This window comes from Phascolarctos cinereus, unplaced genomic scaffold, assembly GCF_003287225.1.
Source record: "Phascolarctos cinereus isolate Bilbo 61053 unplaced genomic scaffold, phaCin_HiC Scaffold_5;HRSCAF=322, whole genome shotgun sequence".
NCBI lineage: Eukaryota > Metazoa > Chordata > Mammalia > Diprotodontia > Phascolarctidae > Phascolarctos > Phascolarctos cinereus.
Genome location: NW_027555958.1, coordinates 236,325,836 through 236,349,236, shown reverse-complemented (window position 1 = coordinate 236,349,236; position 23,401 = coordinate 236,325,836). Strand labels below are relative to the sequence as shown.

Sequence of the window (23,401 nt, the reverse complement as noted above, 5' to 3'; positions counted from 1 at the left end):
TTCAATTCAATTTAAGATTTATTAAGCACATCTTAAGGCATTCTCATAGGCACGGGGGATTCAAAGACACAAGTTAGACTCCCTGCCCTGGAGGAGTTGACGTCTCTCTTACACAAACACATTTATTTCTTCGTGGGTAAATTCCACATAGTGGGGCTTTTCTTTCTGACCCTCCATTTCTGCCTCTGATTTTTACTCTCTGGGGTGTGAGTTACATGGAGCTATGATGCAAGTGGTGGGGGTGGGGGTGGTGTGTGATGGAAAGGATGTTTTTCTGGAGCGGCCAACATGAGAGACTGGGCTGGCAGGAAGCCAGGGAGGAAGGGGAAGAGGTCACAGGTCACAGTTCATTGAGGATCTCTTCGACGAGTCATCTTGTAGGTAGGTGGTGATGGTGAGGGAGTTGTTATTGGGGGGGAAGGGGGGGGGAGAGTCAGAAGACCCGGGTCCTAATTCCAATTCTGGCTTTGCTTCTTACTACTCGTGTGAGACCTAGGGCAAGCCAGTCCCCCTCTGTGGGCCTCAGTTTCCCCCTATGTAAAATGAGGGATCAGACGATCTCTAGAGTTCCTTCCCGATCTAAATCCTAGGAGTCTTGCTCCATCCATTATCAACTACGGGTGGGCTTTCCACCACTGTTCCCAGGTGTTGATTTGGGTGTGGGGGGCTTGATGTCTCCAGTGGATCTCCACGTCCTGCATGGGTTTCTTTGGCTGCATGGGCACAGGACTGTCGAACTCTCCATCAGAGAGATGACCAAATTGATGATTAGGGCTAGCCAAGCCATTCCGAAGAGGATCCACATGGACACGACATTCTTGTACCACACTGGGTACCTCCGATCTGGATTCATACCTGGGGAAAAAAAAAAAAGAAGGAGCTCAAGAGATTGTCTCAGCCTTGGGAACTTACTAGCTATGTGATCCTGGGGCCAGTCACATAACCTTTCTCCGCCTCAGTTTCCCCATCTACAAAATGGGAATAATAAAAGTGCCCACCTTCTAGTATTGTTCTGAGAATCGAATGACATAACAAATGCAAAGTGGTTTGAGAACCTTAAAATGCAATATAAATAATGGTTGTTATTATCTCCCCCCCACCCCCCAGCCTCCTCTCCCCCTTGGATCCCTGTTTTTTGAGGTGATCTGCTTATGGTGTGTTTTTTTAAAATCTATTTTTATTTTTTTCATTAATATTTCCCAATTACATGTAAATTTTTTTTTATCATTCATTTAAAAAAAATTTGAGTTTTAAGTTCTCTCCCTCTTGCCCCTTCCTTAGCCCTTGAGACTGCTAGCAATATGATATTGATCATATGTACGAAGTCATGCAAAACATATTTTATGGCGTGTGTTCAATAGATTCCCTTACACGTGTTGGTTGCTTTGTTAGATTCAGCCTGGGAGCTTCTGGAAGGTAAAGACCTTTCTGTATTATAACACAATACAATAAATATTCCTTAAGCACCTACTATGTGCATGCAGTGTACTAAGCAGGTATATAAAAAAAAAAGACAAGCCAGGTTCCTTTCCCTTTCCAAAGCTAACTAGCCCTAATCCTCTTCCTCAGCCTTCCTTTCTAATGCTTTTCTTCCTCTCTTTTGGGTTTTCCCCTCCCCCAATTTCCCTGAGAGAGGCAGAGATATTTTGAGTCTGGGGCTACTCCTCCCTTCTCCTGCCTTATCGGAAGACTGTGATCCCTCCAACTAATTTCAGGCACCTGGAAATACCTGACTGAAGGAAGCAAATGGGAAGAAACCCACCTCCTGTCTCCCACCTTCTCTTCCTCTCCCTGGCCTTGGTACCGCTCCTGGTGTAGCCCTGCTGCCTCAGTGGCGGGGATTGGATTAGGGCTGATTACATTACCGAAGCTCAGAGCCATGATTTAGTTGGGAGCCAAAATGAGATCAGTGGTGAGCAAGATTTCTCTGTAGCTAGCAGCAGGCAAGGGGGGAGCTGGGGGGAAGGAGGTATTTTTCTGTCCTCTTATTTCATTTTTCTGCCACAAACGTAAATGTCAGGGGACCAGGCAGCTGGCAAAGGGCTTAAGTGGATAGAAAATGTAATTGGAGGAAGAGAGGCAGGGCTGGAGGGGAGCTGATGGCTGGCAAGGGGGACTGACCCCCACCACAGTTTGTGGGATAAAGAGGCTCTGAAAGCCAGGGTGAGGATGGCTTCCATCCATGACCCTGCTGCTGCTGTGGTCTGAGGGTCATCATCTCTGGCAGATGGACCTCAGTTTCTCCATTTGGGGAAAAGGGTTACAGCCCCAGGTAACTATTTTCCATCAGCAGCTCAGATTGGTTTAGACTCCACAGAACATTATGACTCCATGGGATAAGCTGACCCTCAGCTTATCTTATCACCTCAAAGATTGACTCAGTTTTTGAGACTCAACACCTTCACAGCTTCCTCTCGGCTATGAAGTGCTGGTTTTAAGTTAGTTTTCCAGTCCCGTCTGACTCTCCTTGACCAAAGGTAGGGTCTTCTTGGCAGAGATACCAGAGTGGTTTGCTGTTTGCTTCTCCGGATCATTTTACAGATGAGGAACTGAGGCAAACAGGGTGAAGTGACTTGCCCAGGGTCACACAGCTGGTGTCTGAGGTCAGATTTGAACTCAGGAAGATGAGTCTTTTCTGCTAGTCCTGTGCCACCTAGCTGCTGAACGGCTGGAGGGCACAACAATAAACTCCTTCCAAAGCCTTCCTTTACAGAGGGCTCAGGACTTTCTGAACTTTCCAGGTAACTGCGTTTTCTATCAGCAGCTCAGCTTGGTTTCAATTGCCTCCTCCCACCCTTCACCCCCCATTGTAACCTGAATGCTAGTACACTCTGGTAGACCACCCTGCACCGCCCCCCCCCCACCTTTTCGCTTCCTTTCTGTATCTTCTTCCCCATTAGATTGTAAGCTCCTTGAGGGCAGGGACTGTCTTTTTTATTTTCTTATTTGTACCCCTGTGCTTTGCAGAGTCTAGTACACAGTAGGCATTTAATAAATGTTTATTGAATTGAATTGAAATCCTGCTCCCTGCAGGATCACCAAATCAAAACAAGGAAGAATTAAAGCCCTGTTTTTGCCCCAACTCCAATCCATCCACCACTAAAATGATTTTCCTAAAACACAGATGTGACCATGTCACCCCACCCTGCTTAGTGAACTCTAGTAGCTTCCAGAATCAAATAGAAAATTCCTGTGTTTGGCAATCAAGGGCCTTCATAAGCTGGGCCCTTCCCATCTCTCTCCTCCTCAAACCAGATTCACCAGCCTACTTGTTTCTCGAGCCCAATACCCTAAGGCATCACTCCATGCTTATGGGCTGGGCTATCCCCCAGGTCTGGAACACTCTCCCTTCTCACCTCTGCCTCTTAACTGGCACAGTTAAGGGGAGTAGAGTCCTCTGACTGGAGTCAGGAAGACATGAGTTTGAATTCTGCTTTAGACACTTAATAAGTGTCTAAAGGCACTGTGGGGCTCTGGGCAACTCATTCAGCCTCAGGTTTCTCTTCTGCAAAATAGGGATAATAACAGCACCTACCTTACAGGGCTGGTGTGAGGAACCATGGAGAATTATCTAATTTGCTCCTTCTAATATTCCTTAACAGGATGCTTTTATATTTATGTAAAGCACATAAAGTGGGCAGCTAGGTGGCACAGTGGAAGAGTGTTGGGCTTGGAGTCAGGGAGACTCACCTTCTTGAGTTCAAGTCTGGCCTCAGACACCTACTAGCTGTGTGACCCTGGGCAAGTCACTTCACCCTGTTTGCCTCAATTTCTCCTTCTGTAAAATGAACTGGAGAAGGAAATGGCAAACCACTTCAGCATCTTTGCCAAGAAAACCCAAGAAAACTCACGAAGAGTCAGACATGACTGAACAATAGCAACAGCAAAAGCAAAAGCTGGTATTAGTTTCCCTATCTTCCTTCAAGACTCAACTCAAAACTTAGATTCTGTAGGAGGCCTTTCTACTCCCCTCCCTTCCTTCCCCCAGTGCTTTCCTTCTGAGTGTTATTGTTCAGTTGTTTCTGACTCTTTGGGACCCCATAGACCACAGCACGCTAGGCCCTTCTATCCTCTATCATCTTCTCTTGAAGTCTTTCCAAGTTCATGCTCATTCTTTCCATGACACTATCCATCCATCTCATCCTCTGCCATCCCCTTTTTCCTTTTGCCTTCAATCTTTCCCAACATTTTTTTTGCAAACTCTTTTTCCCAAAGATACTAGAGTAGTTTGCAACATCGGAGTCTTTTCCAATGAGTCCCAGTGTTCTCATTATGTGGCCAAAACATTTAAGCTCCAGCTTCGGTATTTGACCTTCCAAAGAATAGACTGAATTAATTTAAGAATTTACTGATTTGATCTCCTTGCTGTCTTATGGACTCTTAAAAGTCTTCTCTAGCATCACAGTCTGAAGTGTTGATTCTGCGGTGCTGAGCTTTCCTTACAATCTGGCTCTCCCAGCCATACATTGCTACTGGAAAAACCATAGCTTTGGTTATATGGGCCTTTGATGGCAAGGTGATATCTCTGCTTTGTAGTATGCTGTCCAGATTTGCCATGACTTTCCTTCCAAGGAGCAAGCATCATTTAATTTCATGTCTTCAGTATCCATCTGCAGTGATCTTTGAGCCCAAGAATATAAAATTTGACACTGCTTCCATTTCTTCTCCTTTGATTTGCCAAGAAATGATGGGGCCAGTTGCCAAGATCTTAGCTGTTCAATGTTAAGCTTCAAGCCAGCTTTTACACTCTCCTCTTTCACCCTCATCAAGAGGCTTCTGAATTCCTCTTCACTTTCTGCCATCAGAGTGGTATTGTCTGTCTATCTGAGCTACTCCAGGGATGCTGCAAGGCTCAAATGAGCCAATGGATCTAAAGCACTTTGCAAACCTCAAAGGGCTACATAAATGCCCATCAACACCATCATCATCATCATTATCATCGTTATCATCATCATCATTCTCCAGTCACTAGGCTTCCAGTCTGATAATGACTTGATTTCCTAAGTCTTCTATTAAACTGCTGAGCTCAAGTAATATTTACATAGAGCAAAACAAGGGTGCGCTGGTAAATGTTTAAAAACCATGCTTTCCAGAAAAAAAAAGTATGCCCCACACTTTTAAATTTAACTTGCATTCTTAGCATTAAGCATAGGCAATCAACAAAATAATAAACCAGGTCTTGATCTGTAGTCATTGCTAATTTCTGAGGTATGAATGCTTACACTGAGAATTAAATGTGGGTGGCAAGCCAGAGCCCTGATAGACTCTGCCCATATCTTGTATGTGACTGGTTTATCTATGTGTTATCTCCAGTATTACACTGTGATCTCCTTAAGAGCTAGGGCTGTCTTTTGCCTTTCCTTGAGTCTCTTCCTCATAACGCAGGGTTGTTGTTATTGTTATTGTCATTATTGAGACTATTTCTGACTCTTCACGACCTCATTAGAATTTTTGGTTTTTTTTTTTTTTTTTTTTGCCAAGATACCAGAGTGGTTTGCAATTTCCTTCTCCAGCTCATTTTACAGATCAGGAAACTGAGGCAAACAGGGTGAAGTGACTTGCCCAGGATCACATAGCTAATAAGCATCTGAAGCCAGGTTTGAACTCAGGAAGATGAGTCTTCCTGACTTCAGACCCAAAGCTTTATCCGCTGTGCCACCCAGCTGCACATGGTTAGGCATATATTAAGTACTTAATAAATACTTGTTGCCTGCCTAACTGCATATATATATTATAGAATCAGATAATTTTTTTTTAGAACTAGAAGGGCCCTTAGAGATAATTTGATTTGACCAGGGGACACTTCAGAGTTTCAGCTGTATTGACATAACTGATAGATACTGTTGGTTGTGTGAGAAGCCTGAGGACATAGTTCATCACTGAGATGGTAGGGCTGGGGGAATTTTGTAGCAAAATACAGGAGAATAAGCTAATTTTCCTGCTAGAAAATTGCCACAATATTTTTTAAACATACACTTAAAATTTTAGAGGGAAAAGGCTAGCAACATGTCAGTTTTCCTGCTGGAAAATTGCCACAATATTTTTAAATATATACTTAAAATTTTAGAGGGAAAAGGCTAGCAATATGTCAGTTTTCCTACTGGAAAATTGCCACAATATTCTTTTAACAGAGACTTGAAATATTAGAGGAAAGGATTAATATGTCAATTTTCCTACTGGAAAAATTGCCACAATATTTTTAAAATACATACTTAAAATTTTAGGAGGAAAAGACTAGCAACATGTCAATTTTCCTACTGTAAAATTGCCATAATATATCTTTTGTAAAGTGCACTTAAAATTTTAGAGAGAAAAGACTAGTAATAGGTTTTCACAGACCCCCACCCCCCACTCAGGAAGTTGGACAACATGGTTCTGTGGGACCCATTTTGGAAAATGCTGGTCTACCTCTCTGACTTAATAGATGAAAAAAATGAGCCCACAGGAAGTGGAATTATGTGTTTGCTGGTCAGTGTCAGGGGTCAAACTTGAACCCAGTCTCTTGTTTTGTCCTCAAAGAGCTATGTATTTTACTTTACATGGACCATAGCTCTTCTTACAAGCTCAGGTATGACTGGAATGACAGATGTGTGGTCAACTAGGCTCCCCTGCCCCACCTTCCTAGGACTGGGCATTCCAATATGGGGTGTGGGGGTGGGGCGGGCCTGGAGGAGGAGGTCTAGACTTCCCTGGAGACTTCTTCCTCTTGGGTGACCCAGGAAACACTAACCTGAGCCTTCAACTTTCTTTGATGAGAATATTATTACCCCACCACTCAGACATTTACTTTAAGCTGTTTCTCCAGCAGGAAAGATAGAGCTTCACTGAATCTCTCACAGTCTCTAGTGCCTTTGGCCAAAGAGCTGGAGAACGTGGACCAAAGTATCCTCATTTTCCTCTGAGGACCAAAGGAAAAAAGGGTTAAACCTATAATGGGAAGGATTTAGGAAAAATTCAGACCGGCCTTTTGTGTACTCTTGGGCAAGGTTGGAAGATGGAGCCCTCTTGTGCTTGAAAATGTGTGTGGCTGAGCAGCTGGGAGGTTTTGAGGCTTCCCTAAAAAATGTGCCACGAAGAGTAGAATTTGATCAGGGGAGCAGCTAGGTGGTGCAGTGGATAGAGCACCAGCCCTGAAGTTAGGAGGACCTGAGTTCAAATGTGGCCTCAGACCAAAACACTTGACACTTACTAGTTGTGTGACCCTGAGCAAGTCACTTAACCCCAATTGCCTAAAACAAAACAAAACAAAACAACAACAACAAAAAAAATTAGAGTGGAATTTGGAATCTCTTTAAAAATATCAATACATAGCAGGGCTAAAAAGTGTCCTTGGTGCGTCATTGTCGGCTGAGTGGTAGGTAGCTGCCTAGCTTGAGCATCTCTAATTCTAGGGCTGAATTTAGGTCCGTAGCAAGGAACAAGAGGGGGATAAGCATTTATAAAGCACCTACCATGTTTCAGGCACTGCGCTAAGCGCTTTAGGATCATAGATGACAGGATTTGGAACTAGAAAGGACCATAGAGGTCCTCCCTGATTTTATAGAGGAGGAAAGGAAGGCTCTCAAAGCCATAGCTAGGAAGCAGAGTGGCTAACTGTGGTGTGAGAGTCTCAGGTAAGGACCATCAGAGATAAGGTATCATCTACCCTTGGGATCACTAGGAAAGGGAGGATAGAGAGACAGTCTAGCCCAAAGGCCGGGAATGGCTGTGATGACCCTTGGAAGTCTTCTTGCCCCTCCCTCCCAGCTTCTCACCTATCACATAGTCACCAAAGCCCACAGTGCTGAGGGTGATGAAGGAATAGTAGAATCCCTCCTCATAGCTCCAGCCTTCCATGTGGGTGAACAGAAGTGGAGGCAACAGGAAAAAGAGGAGGAGGCCGGAGAAGAAAGCGCACGAACCAACAAACCACCGGGCTCTGGTCTGGTCCTGTAAGAGAATACAGAGAAGAAACCATGGGCCATGTCTGGAGAGAGAGGGCGTGGATCTAACAGGGCAAGGGATGGATCACATGGATCAGGAAGTCCCCAGGTAGAGGCAGGATGAGCTTGGAGGCATGAAGCAGTGACTTGGGACCGAAGTAGCCCATTCTGTCCTCTATCACCTATATACCCTTATCCCTTGGGCCTCCAATAAGCTAGCTAGCATTTCTCTTGGCTCCCCATGACACAGCCAAGAAAGGCCCTTTCCCATCCCCATAAGTGATCCCTCAACTCAGCAGGACCTCCCAACCAATCAGTGACCCCCCCCATTTTAAGCAGCGACCTTTCCTTTCCCGTCCCTAATTCCTATCGCTGATCCTTAAGAGTGACTCCTGTCTTTAGTGATGTTCCCCCCAGATCCCCTGCCTCCCAAGGGATTCTCCATCCTCAGAAATGACCCCCATGTTCCCTGTGGGGAATCTGGCTCCATTTCTCCCAGACTTGTAGCCAATGCCTCCAAATCCTCTCTTCCCCTTTCAATGTCTCTTACCTTCTGGGTCCCACCCAGCCAGTGGGCCCAATGTTGAACCCAGGAGAGCATGAGGCATCCCAGCCTGTTGAGCAGCACAAGATTGAGAGGGATTCCCAGGAAGGCGAACAAGATGCAGAAGAGGCGGGCCCCCATTGTTTGGGGGCTCAGGTTCCCATAGCCTGGGGTACAACAGAAGGTGGGTATTACAGGGGATAGCTACAGGAGATAATCCCAAAACTACCCCCTTGACCATACCTTATTAGACCCTTCTGCCTCTCTGTTCTCAGAGTTTCCAGGTCCAGGAAGGGTGGAGAAAGGAATGGATCAAAGAAAACGGGGGAAAAGATGGGATAGTATTTTCTTCCTCCTTCCTTCACCACTTTTCCATTGGAGATGGTGAAGATGGAAGGGTATAGGACAGCCGCTAGCTGAGGGCCCTGCCCAATTCCTCCTTGGCCATGCAGAAAGAGACAGGGGAGAGCAATTCTAAATGAACCCCATGACCTTAGGAAGGTCTCATCCATCTAAAGAGTTTCAGCTTCCTTTTTATTCCTTCATTCCTCTCTCTTCCCTTTCCTGTCCCCCTTCTCCCTCTCTGCCCCTTAACCCTACAGCAGCTGGATATCTACTCCCACCATTTCATTGCAATTGTTTTCCAGTCTAAGATCAGTGGTGACTTCCTTTTCTTACGCCTCATCTTTCTTGACCTCTCTGTAGCATCCAATCCTGTTGACCACTCCAGCATACTCTCCTCCCCTTGGCTTTTAGAACACGGTATTATTTTTAAAATGTTTAATTTGTTTAATTTTTAATTTATGGGATAAAATAAGCAATTCTATAACATAGTATAATAAAAAAAGATGATTGCACGTGAAACACAAATCTATTATGTACAGCTTGCTATTCTTTTGAAATATATAATAAAGTTATCATGTAAATTTCTTTTTGTTCCTCCTCCCCACTCCACCTTAGACATGGCTACCATGAGACACAAATATGTGTGTGTGTATATAAACATATATACATATATACACACATATGTGTACATGTATGTGTGTGTGTGTGTAAAATCATTCTACACATCAAAGTTATAATTACTATTTGTGAATTTCCCTCCATCTTATTTTTATTCACTATTGTCCTTCTACCCTATGCCTATTACCCTATCTTCTCCCCTTTCCTGCTTATTCCTTATTCCACCCATCTTGTTATATTGCTTTGATTCCCTTTCTGCTTCTCTAACCTTCTCTGTTTCTTCTTTTATCCCCTATTACTCTAACTATTCTCATCTGGGAGCCATCTCTTTTCTCTCTTTACATTCTCTTCATTCAACCATCATCAAGTCTAGTTTGATGCCCACATGTGTACCTTCAGTTCTTTATTTTCAACTATTAATATGTTATTTCCACGTAGGAGTTCTATTAGCACTTCAGGCTCTCCATCCATCCACCCACCCACCCATCCATCCACCCATCCATCTATCCACCCACCTACTAAAGAAGGCTAAATCTAAAATCAAACAAGCTCCCTATCTCTGTCAATTCTACTAGTCACCCAGCTAAAATCAATTTATTCTATTATCTCCAAGAGGTTTCTCATATCTATTGATTCCTCATTATTCTAATCATCACTACCCTAGTCCAGGCTGCCATTCCCTCACACATGAACTAATGTAATTTTAATAATAATAATGATACATGGCTGAGTCATGTGAACTTGTTGATGGAAATTGAGGAGCTTTATGATGGCAATTACAGACCAGGTTACTGCCACCAGAAACTAGAGGATCTTAAGGGACTTAATGATCAATGTAGATTATACAAAGGAAATGATTAAAAAATTGTGCAACACATTACTTTAGGCTATAAAAATTTACCACCTACTAAATACTAAATACAAAACATGCCTCATTCACTAGAATTATGTATATGTCAGAACCTTGCTGTCTTTTATGGACTCACATATGACAAGTCCCCATACTACAAATATAGACTTCACAATATCCTGGAGGACTCAGCCAATAAAATGCACTTGAACTGGACCATTATTACAGACAGAACTATTTGCCCACAATTGCCTGGATATCACATGGATCCATAAAAAATGAAAAGCAACTTCTAAAATAGTTGTTGTCATACCAAACACTCATAATGCCCAAGCTGTATGGAATGGAAAGCTTTCAAAACACAGAGACCAAGCAGAGGAGATAAAAAACATGTGGTAACAGGGAGAGGTATCTATCACCCCCTTTGCCCTGTCTGCCACTGGAGGTGTCCTGAAGATGCTTTCATTGATCCCAAAGAGGAAGAGTTTACATCCCAACACTTTTTAGTCAATTACAAAAAGCTGTTACTTTTATCTACCTGTCCATAGAACTTTAAATATTAAAAAAGAATAGCAGTATAGCAACTTGTCCTAAGAGTATTTTTCTCTGAAGCTCCTCAGAAATGGTAGAACAGGATGATAATAAAAATAGCAACAACCTATCTCCTGACAGAGAGGAGATGGACTTCGGTGAAAAATTAGACATACATTTCCTGGACACAGCCAATTGGGGAATTGGTTTTGCTTGACTTGTACGTATATACATATACATATATATTCATATAGTCATAAATATATATGCATACACACATATATACACATAGTCACACAATTTTTTTTACAAGGGTTTGTTTTGTTTTTCTTTCTTTTTCTCCCCCCAGTTGTGGTGAGGGGAGGGGTGGAGGTTGAAAGAAATTTGATTTCCATTGATTAAAAAAATGAATTTAATTAAAAAAAAAAGAAAAACAGCAACACATTTTTCCTTCCTTTTCCTTCCCAACTATTCTCTACCTTTGATTCCTCAGTTACAAATATGGCTTCTACAGTCTGTGATGTCCTTAAAAACAGGGACTGTTTTTTGCCTTTCTTTGTATCCCTGGCTTTTAGCACAGTGCCCGGCACATAGTAGGCACTTGATAAATGCTCATTGACTGGCTGACATAGTTTAGATGTGTGTAAAGGGAACTCCAGATGAATAAACTCCCTCCACCAATGAAAACAGATCTTCAACTGTTGTGAAACTTTAGTCATAGTTTCCAGGGCATTGAGGTTAGGACTTACCTTGGATAACAAAGTCAGGAGAGGGGGAGGGACTTAAATTGAGGCCTTCCCAACTCCAAGCCTAGCTCTGTAGCCACTGGGCTAGGCTACATATTAAGTGCCTGATAAATATTGTTGAGTTTGACTTGAATCAGAGCCTCTGTTTTAAAATAGCTGGTCTGATCCTTGGAGAGGAAATATGGTCACTTTGATAGCACTGTATCTGTAAACTTTTCAGCTTGGTACAGTAGAACCTGCCAGTGGTTGTGTTCCTCTGGTATAGCCTGTGAGAAACTCTGGTCACCTTCATGCCATTAGGAAGAAGGAAGAGAATAAGCATTTATTAAGCACCTACTATGTGCCAGGCATGGTACTAAGATCTGTACAAATATTATCTCATTTTCAAATATTATCTCTATCTCACAACTGCGCTGTAAGTTAGGTGCTATTATTAGCTCTGATTTACAGTTGAGGAAAGTGAGATTAAGTGACTTGCCCAGAGTCATACACCTAGTAATTGTCTTGAGGCCAAATTTGAACTTAGGTCTTCTTGACTCTAGGTCTGGCCCTCTATCCACTTGAGTCACCCATCTCCCCAGTGAGGAGACATTGGAAGGGCTTGAGTCAATACTTCAGAATATCTCTTGTTTCATTTATGTGAGTGTTCAGTGCACCAATGCAGAGCCCAATCCTTTCTCCATTTTGCAGATATGTCTTTAGGACTAGTTGGGGTCAAAAAAATTCCCATTGTGGGGTCTCTTCAGCATACTTGCCCTTAGCTAACTTGTACAGCAGCAGGCTGTCAGCAGGGCAGCATCCCTTTCTAGTTTTCCTAGGACCTGCCAAGGCTTGCCCTCTAGTGGTCATAGGATTAGGGATGTGGAACTGGAAGGAATTGTGTGGAAGGAAACTAAAAGCCAGAGAGATCAAATGATTTGCCCATAGTCACAGAGTGAGTTAAGTAGCAGAGTTGAGAGTTTCAAACTTGTTCTCTTTGTATGGCACCCTGGTACCTCCCCAAACAGAGCCTTTGAGAGTCCTGGTGTCTACTTCAAGCCATGATGTAGTATCATAGGAAGACTTGGGATCACTGATTTAGAGATGAAAGGGCCTTTAATGGTCATCCAGTTGGACCCTTTCACTTTACACACAAGGAAACTGAGGCTCAAAAATGTGAAGTGATTTGCCCAAAGTCACCCAAGAAGTAAGAAACGGTGACTTTAACGGAAGAAAAATAATAGTACTTTATACTCTCAAAGCAATTTTATAGACATTATCTGCTTTGAGCCTCACAACCACTCCATGAAGTAGGCAGCGTTAGTATTGTTTTCCTTTTATATGCAATAACAGCGGCTGATATTTCAGTTGTCAGCTGTTTACGTCTGTAAAATGCTTTACATACATTTTCTCATTTGATCCTCACAAGAACCCTATGAGGCAGATGCCATTATTATCCTCATTTTATAGATCAAAGGATGTTTAGTGACATGCCTAGGGTCCTACAGGTAGTGAGTTTCTCTGGGGACATTCCAGCCCAGATCTTGGCTCCATGCTGCCTTTCATGATGACTAAATTGGGGTTCAGAGAATTCAAGGCCTGGTAGAATCTGGATTCACATCTAGCTCTTTTAATTCTAAATGCTAAATTCCCTCTCCCTTGTATCACAGTAGCCTCAAGATCTTCCTGACCTAACTTTCTAACAATTTCTCAGTCTCTAACTCATTCTGCACACTGTTGTCAGGCTACCCTCCCTAGGGTACCACTCTGATCCAGTCACTTCCTTGCTCAATAGACTCCAGTGATTCGTGACTGAATTAGTCTAAATGCCTTAGTCTGGGATTAAAGTCCCTAAATGACCTGGTCCCACTCTACCTCTCCAACTTTATTTCCCATTATCACAGGCACTCTTATCTTGAGGTCTTTGGATAGACCTCTCAGGAGATCTGAGAACTTGAATAGGGAATTTTTCTTAAACTTTTCTAATTTTTAAATTTAAATTTTTAAAATTTAACTTCTAACTTAGATTTAGCATTCCTTATCTTGAGAAAAATTATTTTTTTGTGAGCAATGATCTAAGCCTTTACATTGATCTCTGTTTGCACCCATCTTGTTAGGTTTGTTTCAACGTTCCGGATTGTCTAGATTTTTTTTTTTGAATCCTTGGCTGGGTCATACAACCTGTTAGCTAACCATCCTAGCTTTGAAGCTTCCACACATTTGGTAAGCATATCATCGGTGCCTTTTTCTAATGTTTAGTAGCAAAGAGCCAAGGACATCTCACTGGGCACTCCACAAGAGACCTTCTTTGTCTCTTTGTGTTTTGTTTTGCAATTTTGCAACTCGATAGTGAGTATTGGGGGGCAGGGTGCTAAAGTCCTTCCTTACTAGTTCATGTAGGCTGGCTGATTATGTAAATGAAAGGAGGTAGGGAATAAAAATCTGTGGGTCCATGCCCAGGGGTCAGGTGGGTCACATCTGGCTGTCTTTTGGTACCTGGGTTTATTCACTTCCCCCCACCCCATTCAGCCTGGTTTCCCTTCACAGGGTGTATTGTATCACACCATGGCTCATGCTGCTTGCCAGCCTACCATCCTTTATATATTCATCTCACTTCCTCTAAGAAGCCTTCCTTGACTAAACCTCCATTGCTGTCTCCTCAGCTCTTATATATACAGTTTGCATCATGGTTAAACATTTTATGAAGTATTGCCTTAAAAATGCTCTGGAGTTAATCCGTATATGTCAATTTTCCCCATTTAAATGATAATCCTCTAAGGGAGGTGATTACATTTTACTGTTCTGTGCATCACTCTGTGTAAATTCAGGGGGCTAAGAATGAAATGCTGTACCGATTATATTGTATTGTGCTGTGTTATGTTGCATTGCATTGTATTATCTCACCTCCTTGTTCTCTCGGTGCTTCTCATCCTTCAAGCTAAACTCAGATATTCTGAGAACCAGCTTCCTTGGGTGGTTGAGGGGGTAGTGCTGAGGGTTCCAAGATGGGACCAATAGTTCAGAAGGATGGCCAGGACCATACTATTCTGAATTTTAGAAAACCACACTTGATTCTGGGGGTGGTCTCAATTTGAGAAGATAAAAACCCACCCACATCTTGGGTGTTTTTGAGCCCCTTCTTAACTATCCAGCTCCTTTCCTTTGTGCCTTGGTCACAAACATGGCTTCTTAACAAAACACAAAATTTAAGGTCTGTTGGCCTGGGCCTGAATAAGGAGGATGGCTGCACATGATCTGTTAGGGCCTCTTTTTGGTGCTGGGGAAAGTGTCAGAAGACCTGAGATTGAATTCAGACTCTGCCATTTACTATCTGTATGACTGAGTAATTCACTTGACCTCTTGGCCTTAGTTCCACCCTTCGGTAAAATTAAGCAGCTGAACTGGAATGACCTCAGAGGTTATCATTTAGACCCAACTTTCCAGTTCTAAATCTATGATCCTGTGATTTTGTGATGGTAATGATACTGACTCCTACTGTGTCATCAGCCTCTCCAACCATTTATCTCCCCTTTCTCACTGCTACGGGCTGTCCATTCCTGGCCTGTTGGCCAGCAATGGGCGTTTGGTGCAGCTAGACCTAGCAAATCAGCTACCTCTTGCCTTGAGCTACTCAACTAACTCATATGATCTTCTGTGACTTCATGGGCAGGACCATGAGCTAGGATGATTACATTACAGGGGATTTCTTGGCAGAGATTGGGGTGGGGATGCCAACAATGTGTATATATGAGGATTTCTGCAAAGCATTGGACTTGAAATATCTTTGTGGACATGAAGGAAAGAAAGAGATTGAATGACAGAACAAGAACAGTTATGTGGGTTTCGAACTCTTGACTGACCCAACCCAATGAGTTGAGTGCTGATGAGTGGACCACATCCCTTGGAGGGAGGTCTCTGGAGGAATAACACACAGCTGTCTGTATTCTCTTATCAATGAGACTGACTAAAGACATAGATGTCTGGCTTATTAAATCTGTGGATGACTAATAGGGATAGATGATACATTGATGATGGAATTAGGATACAAAAAGATTTCAACAGGATGAAAAGAGGCTAAAAGTGGATGATGAAATTTAATAGGAATAATGTAAAGTATTGCACTCAATTCAAATAATCAAATCTACAACTAAAGGATGCAGGAGATGTAGTTAGAAATTGAGTAGCCATTAGGAAATCTTATGCTAGGGGCAAAGTCATTTGTGCGGTAAAGAGCAGTGACATAGAGGACAGTTTGATCTCAAGCACAGGAGATTTGGGGAGGAAGGACAGAGAGAAAAGGGGGAGCCCTTTGGGGGCACCACAGTGGCAGGACCTAGGAGCTATGTCCCAGGGAAGGCAGAGATATTCAAGAGAAGCTTTGCCCTCCCTTCTCACCTGCTCTTCCTGGCTGCTTTCAAGTCTCAGCTCAAATCTCACCTTTTACAAGAGACCTTTCCCAGTCCCTCATCCTCCATTACCACCTATTTACATTGTATAAATTCTGTGTGCTTGTAGGTGTTTATCTGGGAATTACAATGTGAACTTCTTGACTTTCTTTTATACTCTCTCCCCTCAGCACAGTGCTTGGCACACTCTAAGTAAGCACTGTATTCTTTCTACACAGTAAAGCAATGCTTGTTGGCTGACCTGGGTTCTCAAGTCAGCCAGGAAACCAAGCCTTTGGTTGCCTTTCTGGCTTGAAATCCATTCATGCGAAAAAGATCTAGGTATTTTAATGAATTGCAGGTTCAAAATGTGGTAGCCAAAAACTACTAATTTGATCTTAGGTATCATTAATGGAAGCATAGCATCTGAAATGAGTGAGTAAGCTATCCTGCTGCCCTCTGACCTGGAGTATTGTGTTCAATTCTGGATGCCGTTTTTTAGAAGGGGTATTGACAAGGTGGAATCTGTCCAGAAGAGGGCCACCAGGATAGAGTTGACTTGATGGCCATGCCATTTGATAAGTTTAAAGAAACTGAGGATGTATGAGTTGGAGAAAAGAAAACTGGGAGTGGAGGTGAGGTGGGGATAACAGCTGTCTTCAAATATTTGAAAGGCTGTTGTTTAGAAGAAGGATTAGTCTTGTCCTGCTTGGCCACAGAGGACATGACTAGGAAAAGACCACGGAAACCATAGGGAGGCAAATTTTGGCTCAGTGTAAGGAAGAACTGCCTAACAATTAGAATTGACTCTAAACAGAATAGATGGCTTTATGAAGTGGTGAGTTCCCCAACACTGGATGCATTTGAGCAGAGGCTGGGTGGCCATCTGTTAGGTATGTTATAGAAGATAACTCTGTCCTGGTGTTGGTTAGACTAGCTGGTTTCTGGGGTTCCTTCCAAGTCTGAGATTCTATGATACCTCTAAGGGGCTTTGACCAGAAACATCACTGCTTAGCGCAGTGCTTGGCACATACTCAGTGCTTAATAAATGCTTGTTGGCTGTCTTATTACACTAGACCTTCCTCTCTTCCCTTCCTTGCTGTCTATATTTTAAGCATATTTGCCCAGAGGGAGGGTTCTTAAGATGATGATGATTTCTTGATTTAATCTTCGAATACTTAGATTTATGATTCTAAGAATTAATGATTTTAGTTCCAAATTAAATAGACAGCCCATTCTATGAGGCTATCCCTCCTTAATTCCAAGGAGTCAGTAAAAAGAAATTATTAAGTGTTTACTATGGGCTAGGTTCTGGGGATACCAAGAAAAGCAAAATCCTACCCTCTGGGAAGAGAGACAGTCAGAGAAACTTGTTGAGGGCTGGGGGTAAGGGGTGAGATCAAATTTAGCCAGACCTCAGAAACCAGAAAAGAGAGAAGAGGTAAGGCTGGACACTAACACTGCGCTCTCTGCCCTTCCACATAACTGCAAACCTCCCTCTCTCAGCTCTGCTCCCGCAAACTGGAAACTAGACACTATCCCACACAAAAACGACTTCTAGGCAGAAAGCTGACTGATGGCTTTACACTGCCACCTGGTGGCCAATATGGTACAAAGCTGAAAGAAGGGGCCGTCAGACACCATGAGATGTCTGTCCCATACAGGTGTAGGAGAGGGTACTGAGTCAAATGACTGGCTCTCCCAACCTTCCCCAGTTTCACATCTACAGAGAAGTTCCTCCTTAGCTCTCCACCAAGGACAGGGCTAAAGTGAAAGGTGGTGCTTTTGAATTACACAACAGGTAGAATGATGATACCTGCCCCTACGGTTAGGGATGGTGGGTGACCTGGGCTGGAATCTGTCAGCCAAGTCTACCTATGTGATCCTGGGCAAGTCTTCTTCCCTCTTTGGGCATCAGCTTTTCTCCTCTGTAAACTGAGGGGTGGAGGTGACTTCTAAAGTTCTTTGCCATATTAGAAGATTTTAAGGAGAGATTCAGTACATCCTAACACACAGCTCTACAACTTTCCCCAAGCTCCTAGCCAGCCAGTCCTTGAAATGAAACCCTGATTGTGTATTGCATTTCCAAATATGCTAGAGAGAGGAAGGCATTTTCCCCAATGTAGAGGCCCTTTGGGGGGAATTATATCTCACAACCCCATCCCTGAAATGCCTTAGAAAGCCTAAATGATTGGCTAGCATTAGAGACCCTCTTCCCGACCATCTGGGGAAATAATAATGGCTATCATTTATATAGCTTAAAGGATTTCAGAATTATATAGCTCATAAAGCACTTTACAAACATGATCTTATTTGATCCTCACAACAACCCTGTGATTTAGATTTTATTCTTATCCACATATTACAGTTGAGGAAACTGGAGACAGGCAGCAATTAAGTGATTTGTCCAGGGTCATATAGCTAGTACATGAGGCAAGATTTGAGTTCCAAGCAGTGCGACATCTAGCGGCCTCTAAGAAGAAATCTCCTCCCTTCTGCCCCGTGTCCCAGGCCCCAGGCCCCAGGTCCCTACCAATGGTTGTGATGGTAGAAACAGAGAAGAAGAAGGAGCCTGCTAGTTCCCATCGGCCCATGCTGGTAGTGTTGCTGGGGAAGATGATTCCGAGCTTGTGTTCCCGGATGATCTCCTGTAGGGACAGCAGCCACAGCGATCTCAGGGACTTATTCATGGTGGACCTTCTTTGAAACCATACTCTAGGGCATGCAGTTTTGGAACTCCTACTCTAGATGGCTGGGCGAGTACACATACTAACCCGCATGGCCCACTATCTCCAACTATCCTCTGGACAATTCTACCCAGCAACCCACACTGGCCATCTTCTTGCCATCTGTCCTGCCTGTCTATGGGGGCACCCTCTTCTATGCTATTCTCTGTCTGTCTCTGCCTGTCTCTGTCTCTCTCCTCCTCCTCTTCTCTGCCTTCCCTTCCCCTCTCTCCTTGTTCTGGGAGCTGTAATCGAATCAATACTATTATATTGTAACTGGATCTCAAAACTCAGTATGTCTGCAACTCGGTATGTAGCGTCTTAAAACCATTATGTTAAAAACAGAACTTGTTAATTCATTATCTTCCCTTCCCAAACTCCCCTCTCTTCTGAACTTCCCCATTTACCTTCACAACATCTCTACTAAATACCCACTTTTCTCTTCACTCACACAACCCCAGTGCTAGTCATGTCTCTCATTGCCTCTTGCCTGAACCATTGTAATAGCCTTTTAACTCATCTCCCTGTCTTGCTTCTCTCCACTCAGCTATCCAACTGCTTTTTTTCTTTCTAAAATGCAGATCTGGCCATGCTACCCTCCTTTGTGGTCATCCCTGCCCCCCATGAACTCTACCAGTTCCTAATGCCCTCAGAATATAAAATGCTGTATTTGGCTTTCCAAGCCTGGGTCCTTGCTAAGATCCAGTCTCCATTCTCTCTGATCCAGCTACACAGTTTTACTCACAGTTCTAGAACACCCACCCATCTCCATGGCTTTGCAGTGGCTTTCAGAAAAGCATAATACACTTTTAAGTTTAATCTGCATTGCTAACATTTTCTCCATCACTTTCCAAGTCTAGGCAATCAACAAAATTATAAATCAAACTCAGAATTGTAATGTCTGCCCATTTCCAAGGTGTAAATGGTCACATTAAAAATTTGATGATTGAGTGGTAGAAGCTGGCTACAGTGCGTTCTTGGCTGGCACACAAGCCTACAATGCTTTGCCCTTTCATATCCAATTCTGAGTTTCCCTGGTTTCCTTCAAGATTCAAACCCACGTTCTGCTGGAGACTTTTCCTGACTGCTCCCTCCCCTCTCCGCCAACAGTTCCCAGTGCTTCCCCCTCTGAAATGACGTCCCCTCTATCTGTGTATGTCTTGTGTTGCCTTCTCTATTAGAGTGTGAGCTCCTTGAGGGCAGGGACTGTTTTTGCCTCTCTTTGTCCCCCCAGCACTTAGCACAGTGCTAGGCACATAAAAAAGTGCTTAATAAATGCCTGCTGACTCACTTCTGGACATCTCCTGTCAATTGATACACACAGCTACACTCACCAGCCTTATGACTTACTAGATGAAAATACGCTTTCCTGCCCGCTTTCTTATGTGTTGACTTCCCTATTAGAATATAAACTCCTTTAAGGCAGGAACTGTCTCAAATTTCTATTTGTATTCCCCAGCACATAGTCCTTAATAAGTGCTATTCATTCATTCAGGTACTATATTTCCCCCATTAGAGCGAAGGTTCCCTTACTGCAGAATCTCTTCCTCATTTTTCTTTTTCCCCTTACAACCCATTGGAACAATGGTGTTTCTCTTACTGAAAGGACATGTTTTTAATGTAGTTCTTCCAGTCAAGAGTAACATGGAGCCCTTCCTCCCTCTGTAGAGTGAGGCAGTGGGGAACTTCCAAAGTGACAGCCCAGAGAATAGTTCTAGGACTTGGAGGGGAGGGGAGGAGGAGACAGGCTGGCAGTGGAGGAGAGAGAGGGACTGCGCACTTTCCCTGAACTTTTAAGATCAACAGAGAGGCAAGAGGATCTTCTCAGTTTTGCCTTTGTTGGGAGAAAAATCAGCCCTTTGCTGAGCCCATGGACTCTTGGCTCCACCTGGTTTCTTGGAGTTGTGTTCAACTTCCTGGGATGGGATGGGATGGGATGGGATGGGATGGGATGGGATGGGATGGGATGGGATGGGATGGGATGGGATGGGATGGGATGGGATGAGGTGGGATGAGATGGAGAAAAGAGGTGGATCTACACGCTTGTCAGGACAAGTGCTGGATTTTTTGAAATCCAATATTTGGGAGGTTGTTTCATTCAAATTTCTAATCTCCTGACCTTTGCTAGGGGAAGGACAGACAGGGGAAGGATTAGTTGCCAATAAAGGTGGGGTCTTTGATGCTTGGGGATGGCAATGGTGGTGGTGAATTCCCAGCTGGTAGAGTTCTCCCAAATTTAGTATCTTGTAGAATTGTCCCTATCAACTCAAAAAGGGTGGAGTCCTTTCCCTCTCCTCCGAGGCCTTGCACTTCCCGATTCACTTCATACCATCTCAGACTAATGTTGGAAGAACTTTAGAAGCCATCTGGTCCAAAACCTTCACTTTATAAATGAGGAAACTGAGACTCAGACTTACGCAAAGTTCCAAGGTAAGTTAGCAATAGAAAGCTGGGAATTGGGGTCCTGAGGACTCGGAGCCCATGATACCCAGGCCACTCTCCCGGACCCACTCTCCTCCATTTATTCACATATTAGTGACACCATGGAACCGAACTAGGGGATTAACACCAAGTGGACCCAGGGGATGTTGGTGGGGTCTGAACAAAATGCTGCCATCTGCGGCAGGAACACAGAGTGGGCGGAAAGGGGAGGAGCTGGGGGTGTGGTGTAGTGTGCCCCAACACCTGCCCACCGCAGATGAACTGGTCCCACTTTTTCTCACAGCCAAGACACTCCCTCCTATTTTACACTCCACAGCCTACTGGTAACCCACCCCTAATAGAGATTTACGCTTCAACGGAAACATTCCCAGCCCTGTCTGCCCTAGTCTACCTCCTGTCGGCCCCTCTGAGGAGGAGCCCTAGCATCCCTACTCACCCAGGACCCTTCCCTCCTCAAGTCCCCAGCCCCTAGCCCTTCCTCCATTCCCGCCCCTCGCCCCGGTAACCCAGAGAAATAGCCCAGCCTGACCCGGATTAGCGCTTCCAGCGCCGCTCTGTCCAGACACGTGTAGTTGTGAATGAGCGCCCACTTTGCTTGCAGGGACGCCTCCTCGTAGTCCGGTGCGGCGCTGCTCTCCAGTGCCTGGAACACGCTCGTGCCCAACGCCAGGTAAGCCAGGTAGCAGCATAGGAGCAGTGGCGTCCCTGGCATCACGCGGCGTCGCCCCCAGTCCGGCGCACGCTCCCTGACCCTCGGCTTTTGCATAACCTTCTTCACGGACTCGGGGACAGCCTGGTCTCGCTGTCCTAACATGCTTGGGCAGAGTCCTCCGGGGCTTAGGCCGGGGAAAAGGGAGGGAAGGGTCTGGGGTCGTCTTGATCCTAGAAGGCCGGGGGAGAGGGATGGACTCAATTCTAGGAGCGGTCAGGAGCCGGAGCAGGGAAGGGAAGGGGCTCCGGGTAGACCAGCTAGTTCCCTGCCTAGAAAGTGCCTGCAGTTTTGTTCTGTCGGGTCCTGGGCTCCCTAGGGGAATATGAGCCGGCTCCAGCGCCCCACCCCGAACAAGGATCCAATCCCCAGCCCCCAAGAGAATACGGAGCCCCTGGTATCTAGGGCTTATGGCCCTCCTCTCCGCTATTTACCGCCTCCCCCCTACCCTCAGTCCCAGTGCAGAATAAGCAGCCTGTGTGATCAGATTGAAGTCCCCAGAGACTGGGAAAAAGCTGGAAGAAGAAGAAGGGAACACAGGAAGAGGGAGGGAGAAGGGCAAGGATTAAAAAGGTCAGAGTAAGAGGACCAGAGGGGTAGAGGAAGGGGTGGGGCAGAGCTGGGGAGAGACTAGTGGGAGAAGGACTCAGAGCCCCTATTATCTCGAGCAACAAAATGCAGTCAAAGCCCACAGAAACTTCACACAGGAAGAAAAAGAGGCCTAGTTTATTCACCTAGGCCCATGACTGCTGTCTAACTGGCCTTTTTGGATCCTACCAACCCATTTTCCGGGGCCTCCATCTCCACTCCCAGAGTATTAGGCACGGGGTGAGGATCATTGTTAGAACCCGAGAGAAATTGAGGAAATTGCCCAGACTGAGACTTTTCAGTCAATAAGGGACCACTGTAGGTCATTTCAGCCTACCCTCTGCTTCCAAATGTTGCACCTAGTTTTCTACCAGCCATTGAGGCTGTGTGGATTGGGGGAAGCCCATCCTTTATTTTTCCAGTCTGATACCTCCCTCTCCCATTCTGGGATCACTTACCCTTCATCTTCTGAAAGTTCTTTATGTCAATTTGTCACCTCTTATGTACCAGATTACTTCCTCTTCTTTAATCGGTAAAGATGTGATTATGTTCTTGTTCCAGCCCTCCCCCTCACCTCTTTTATGCTAATAGCTGTGAGATTAGTTGGACATTTGCTGACTGATGGGAGGTTGGGGAGACAGTTGCTGGGGAGACACTGCCCTCCTGAAGACACACTGTTAAAAGGGATAGAGGTGTAGGCAGTATGTCTCATCTGCCTAAGGCATTAAAAATGGCAAGATAAGGGGCACCCACATGCTGCCCCTCTCTGTTTACTGTTCTCTGTTTACCAGCAGGCCTTTGGGGGAGAGCACAGCAATATTTGGGGACCCCTGGTCTTGTCCATCCCTCTACCCTTCAGACTAACTGACTCCTATCCCAGGCTTAAGACCATCCTTAGAACATCTTCCCATCCTGTTCCATGGGAAGGCAAACTTTAGAGGTTCCCCAGAACTCGTCTGAATTGTTTCCTGCGGTCATGTGGATTGCCTGCTTATAGAAGAGCATTATTTAGAAAG

At 44.4% G+C, this 23,401-nt stretch overlaps 1 protein-coding gene across 1 annotated transcript; it reads right to left on the bottom strand.

Moving 5' to 3' along the window:
- On the bottom strand, window positions 1-23,331 carry KCNK17 (potassium two pore domain channel subfamily K member 17). The gene is made up of 5 exons (XM_020999474.2): window positions 21,618-23,331; window positions 18,454-18,568; window positions 8,473-8,633; window positions 7,755-7,929; window positions 1-855 (listed from the first exon to the last, which is right to left on the bottom strand). The coding sequence occupies exons 1-5, from the start codon at window positions 21,900-21,902 to the stop codon at window positions 611-613; spliced, it is 981 nt and encodes a 326-aa protein (XP_020855133.1). The 5' UTR covers window positions 21,903-23,331; the 3' UTR covers window positions 1-610.
- Window positions 23,332-23,401: the final 70 nt, after the last annotated feature.

What these genes read in the sequence shown, in the direction of transcription:
- KCNK17 (XM_020999474.2), bottom strand. Translation starts at nt 21,902, where the DNA reads ATGTTAGGACAGCGAGACCAGGCTGTCCCCGAGTCCGTGAAGAAGGTT. An exon ending in CGCTGGAAGCGCTAATCCGG is followed by an intron (nt 18,569 to 21,617) that starts GTCAGGCTGGGC and finishes CTGTCCCTACAG; the next exon opens with GAGATCATCCGGGAACACAA. An exon ending in CTTTGGTGACTATGTGATAG is followed by an intron (nt 856 to 7,754) that starts GTGAGAAGCTGG and finishes TTTTTTCCCCAG; the next exon opens with GTATGAATCCAGATCGGAGG.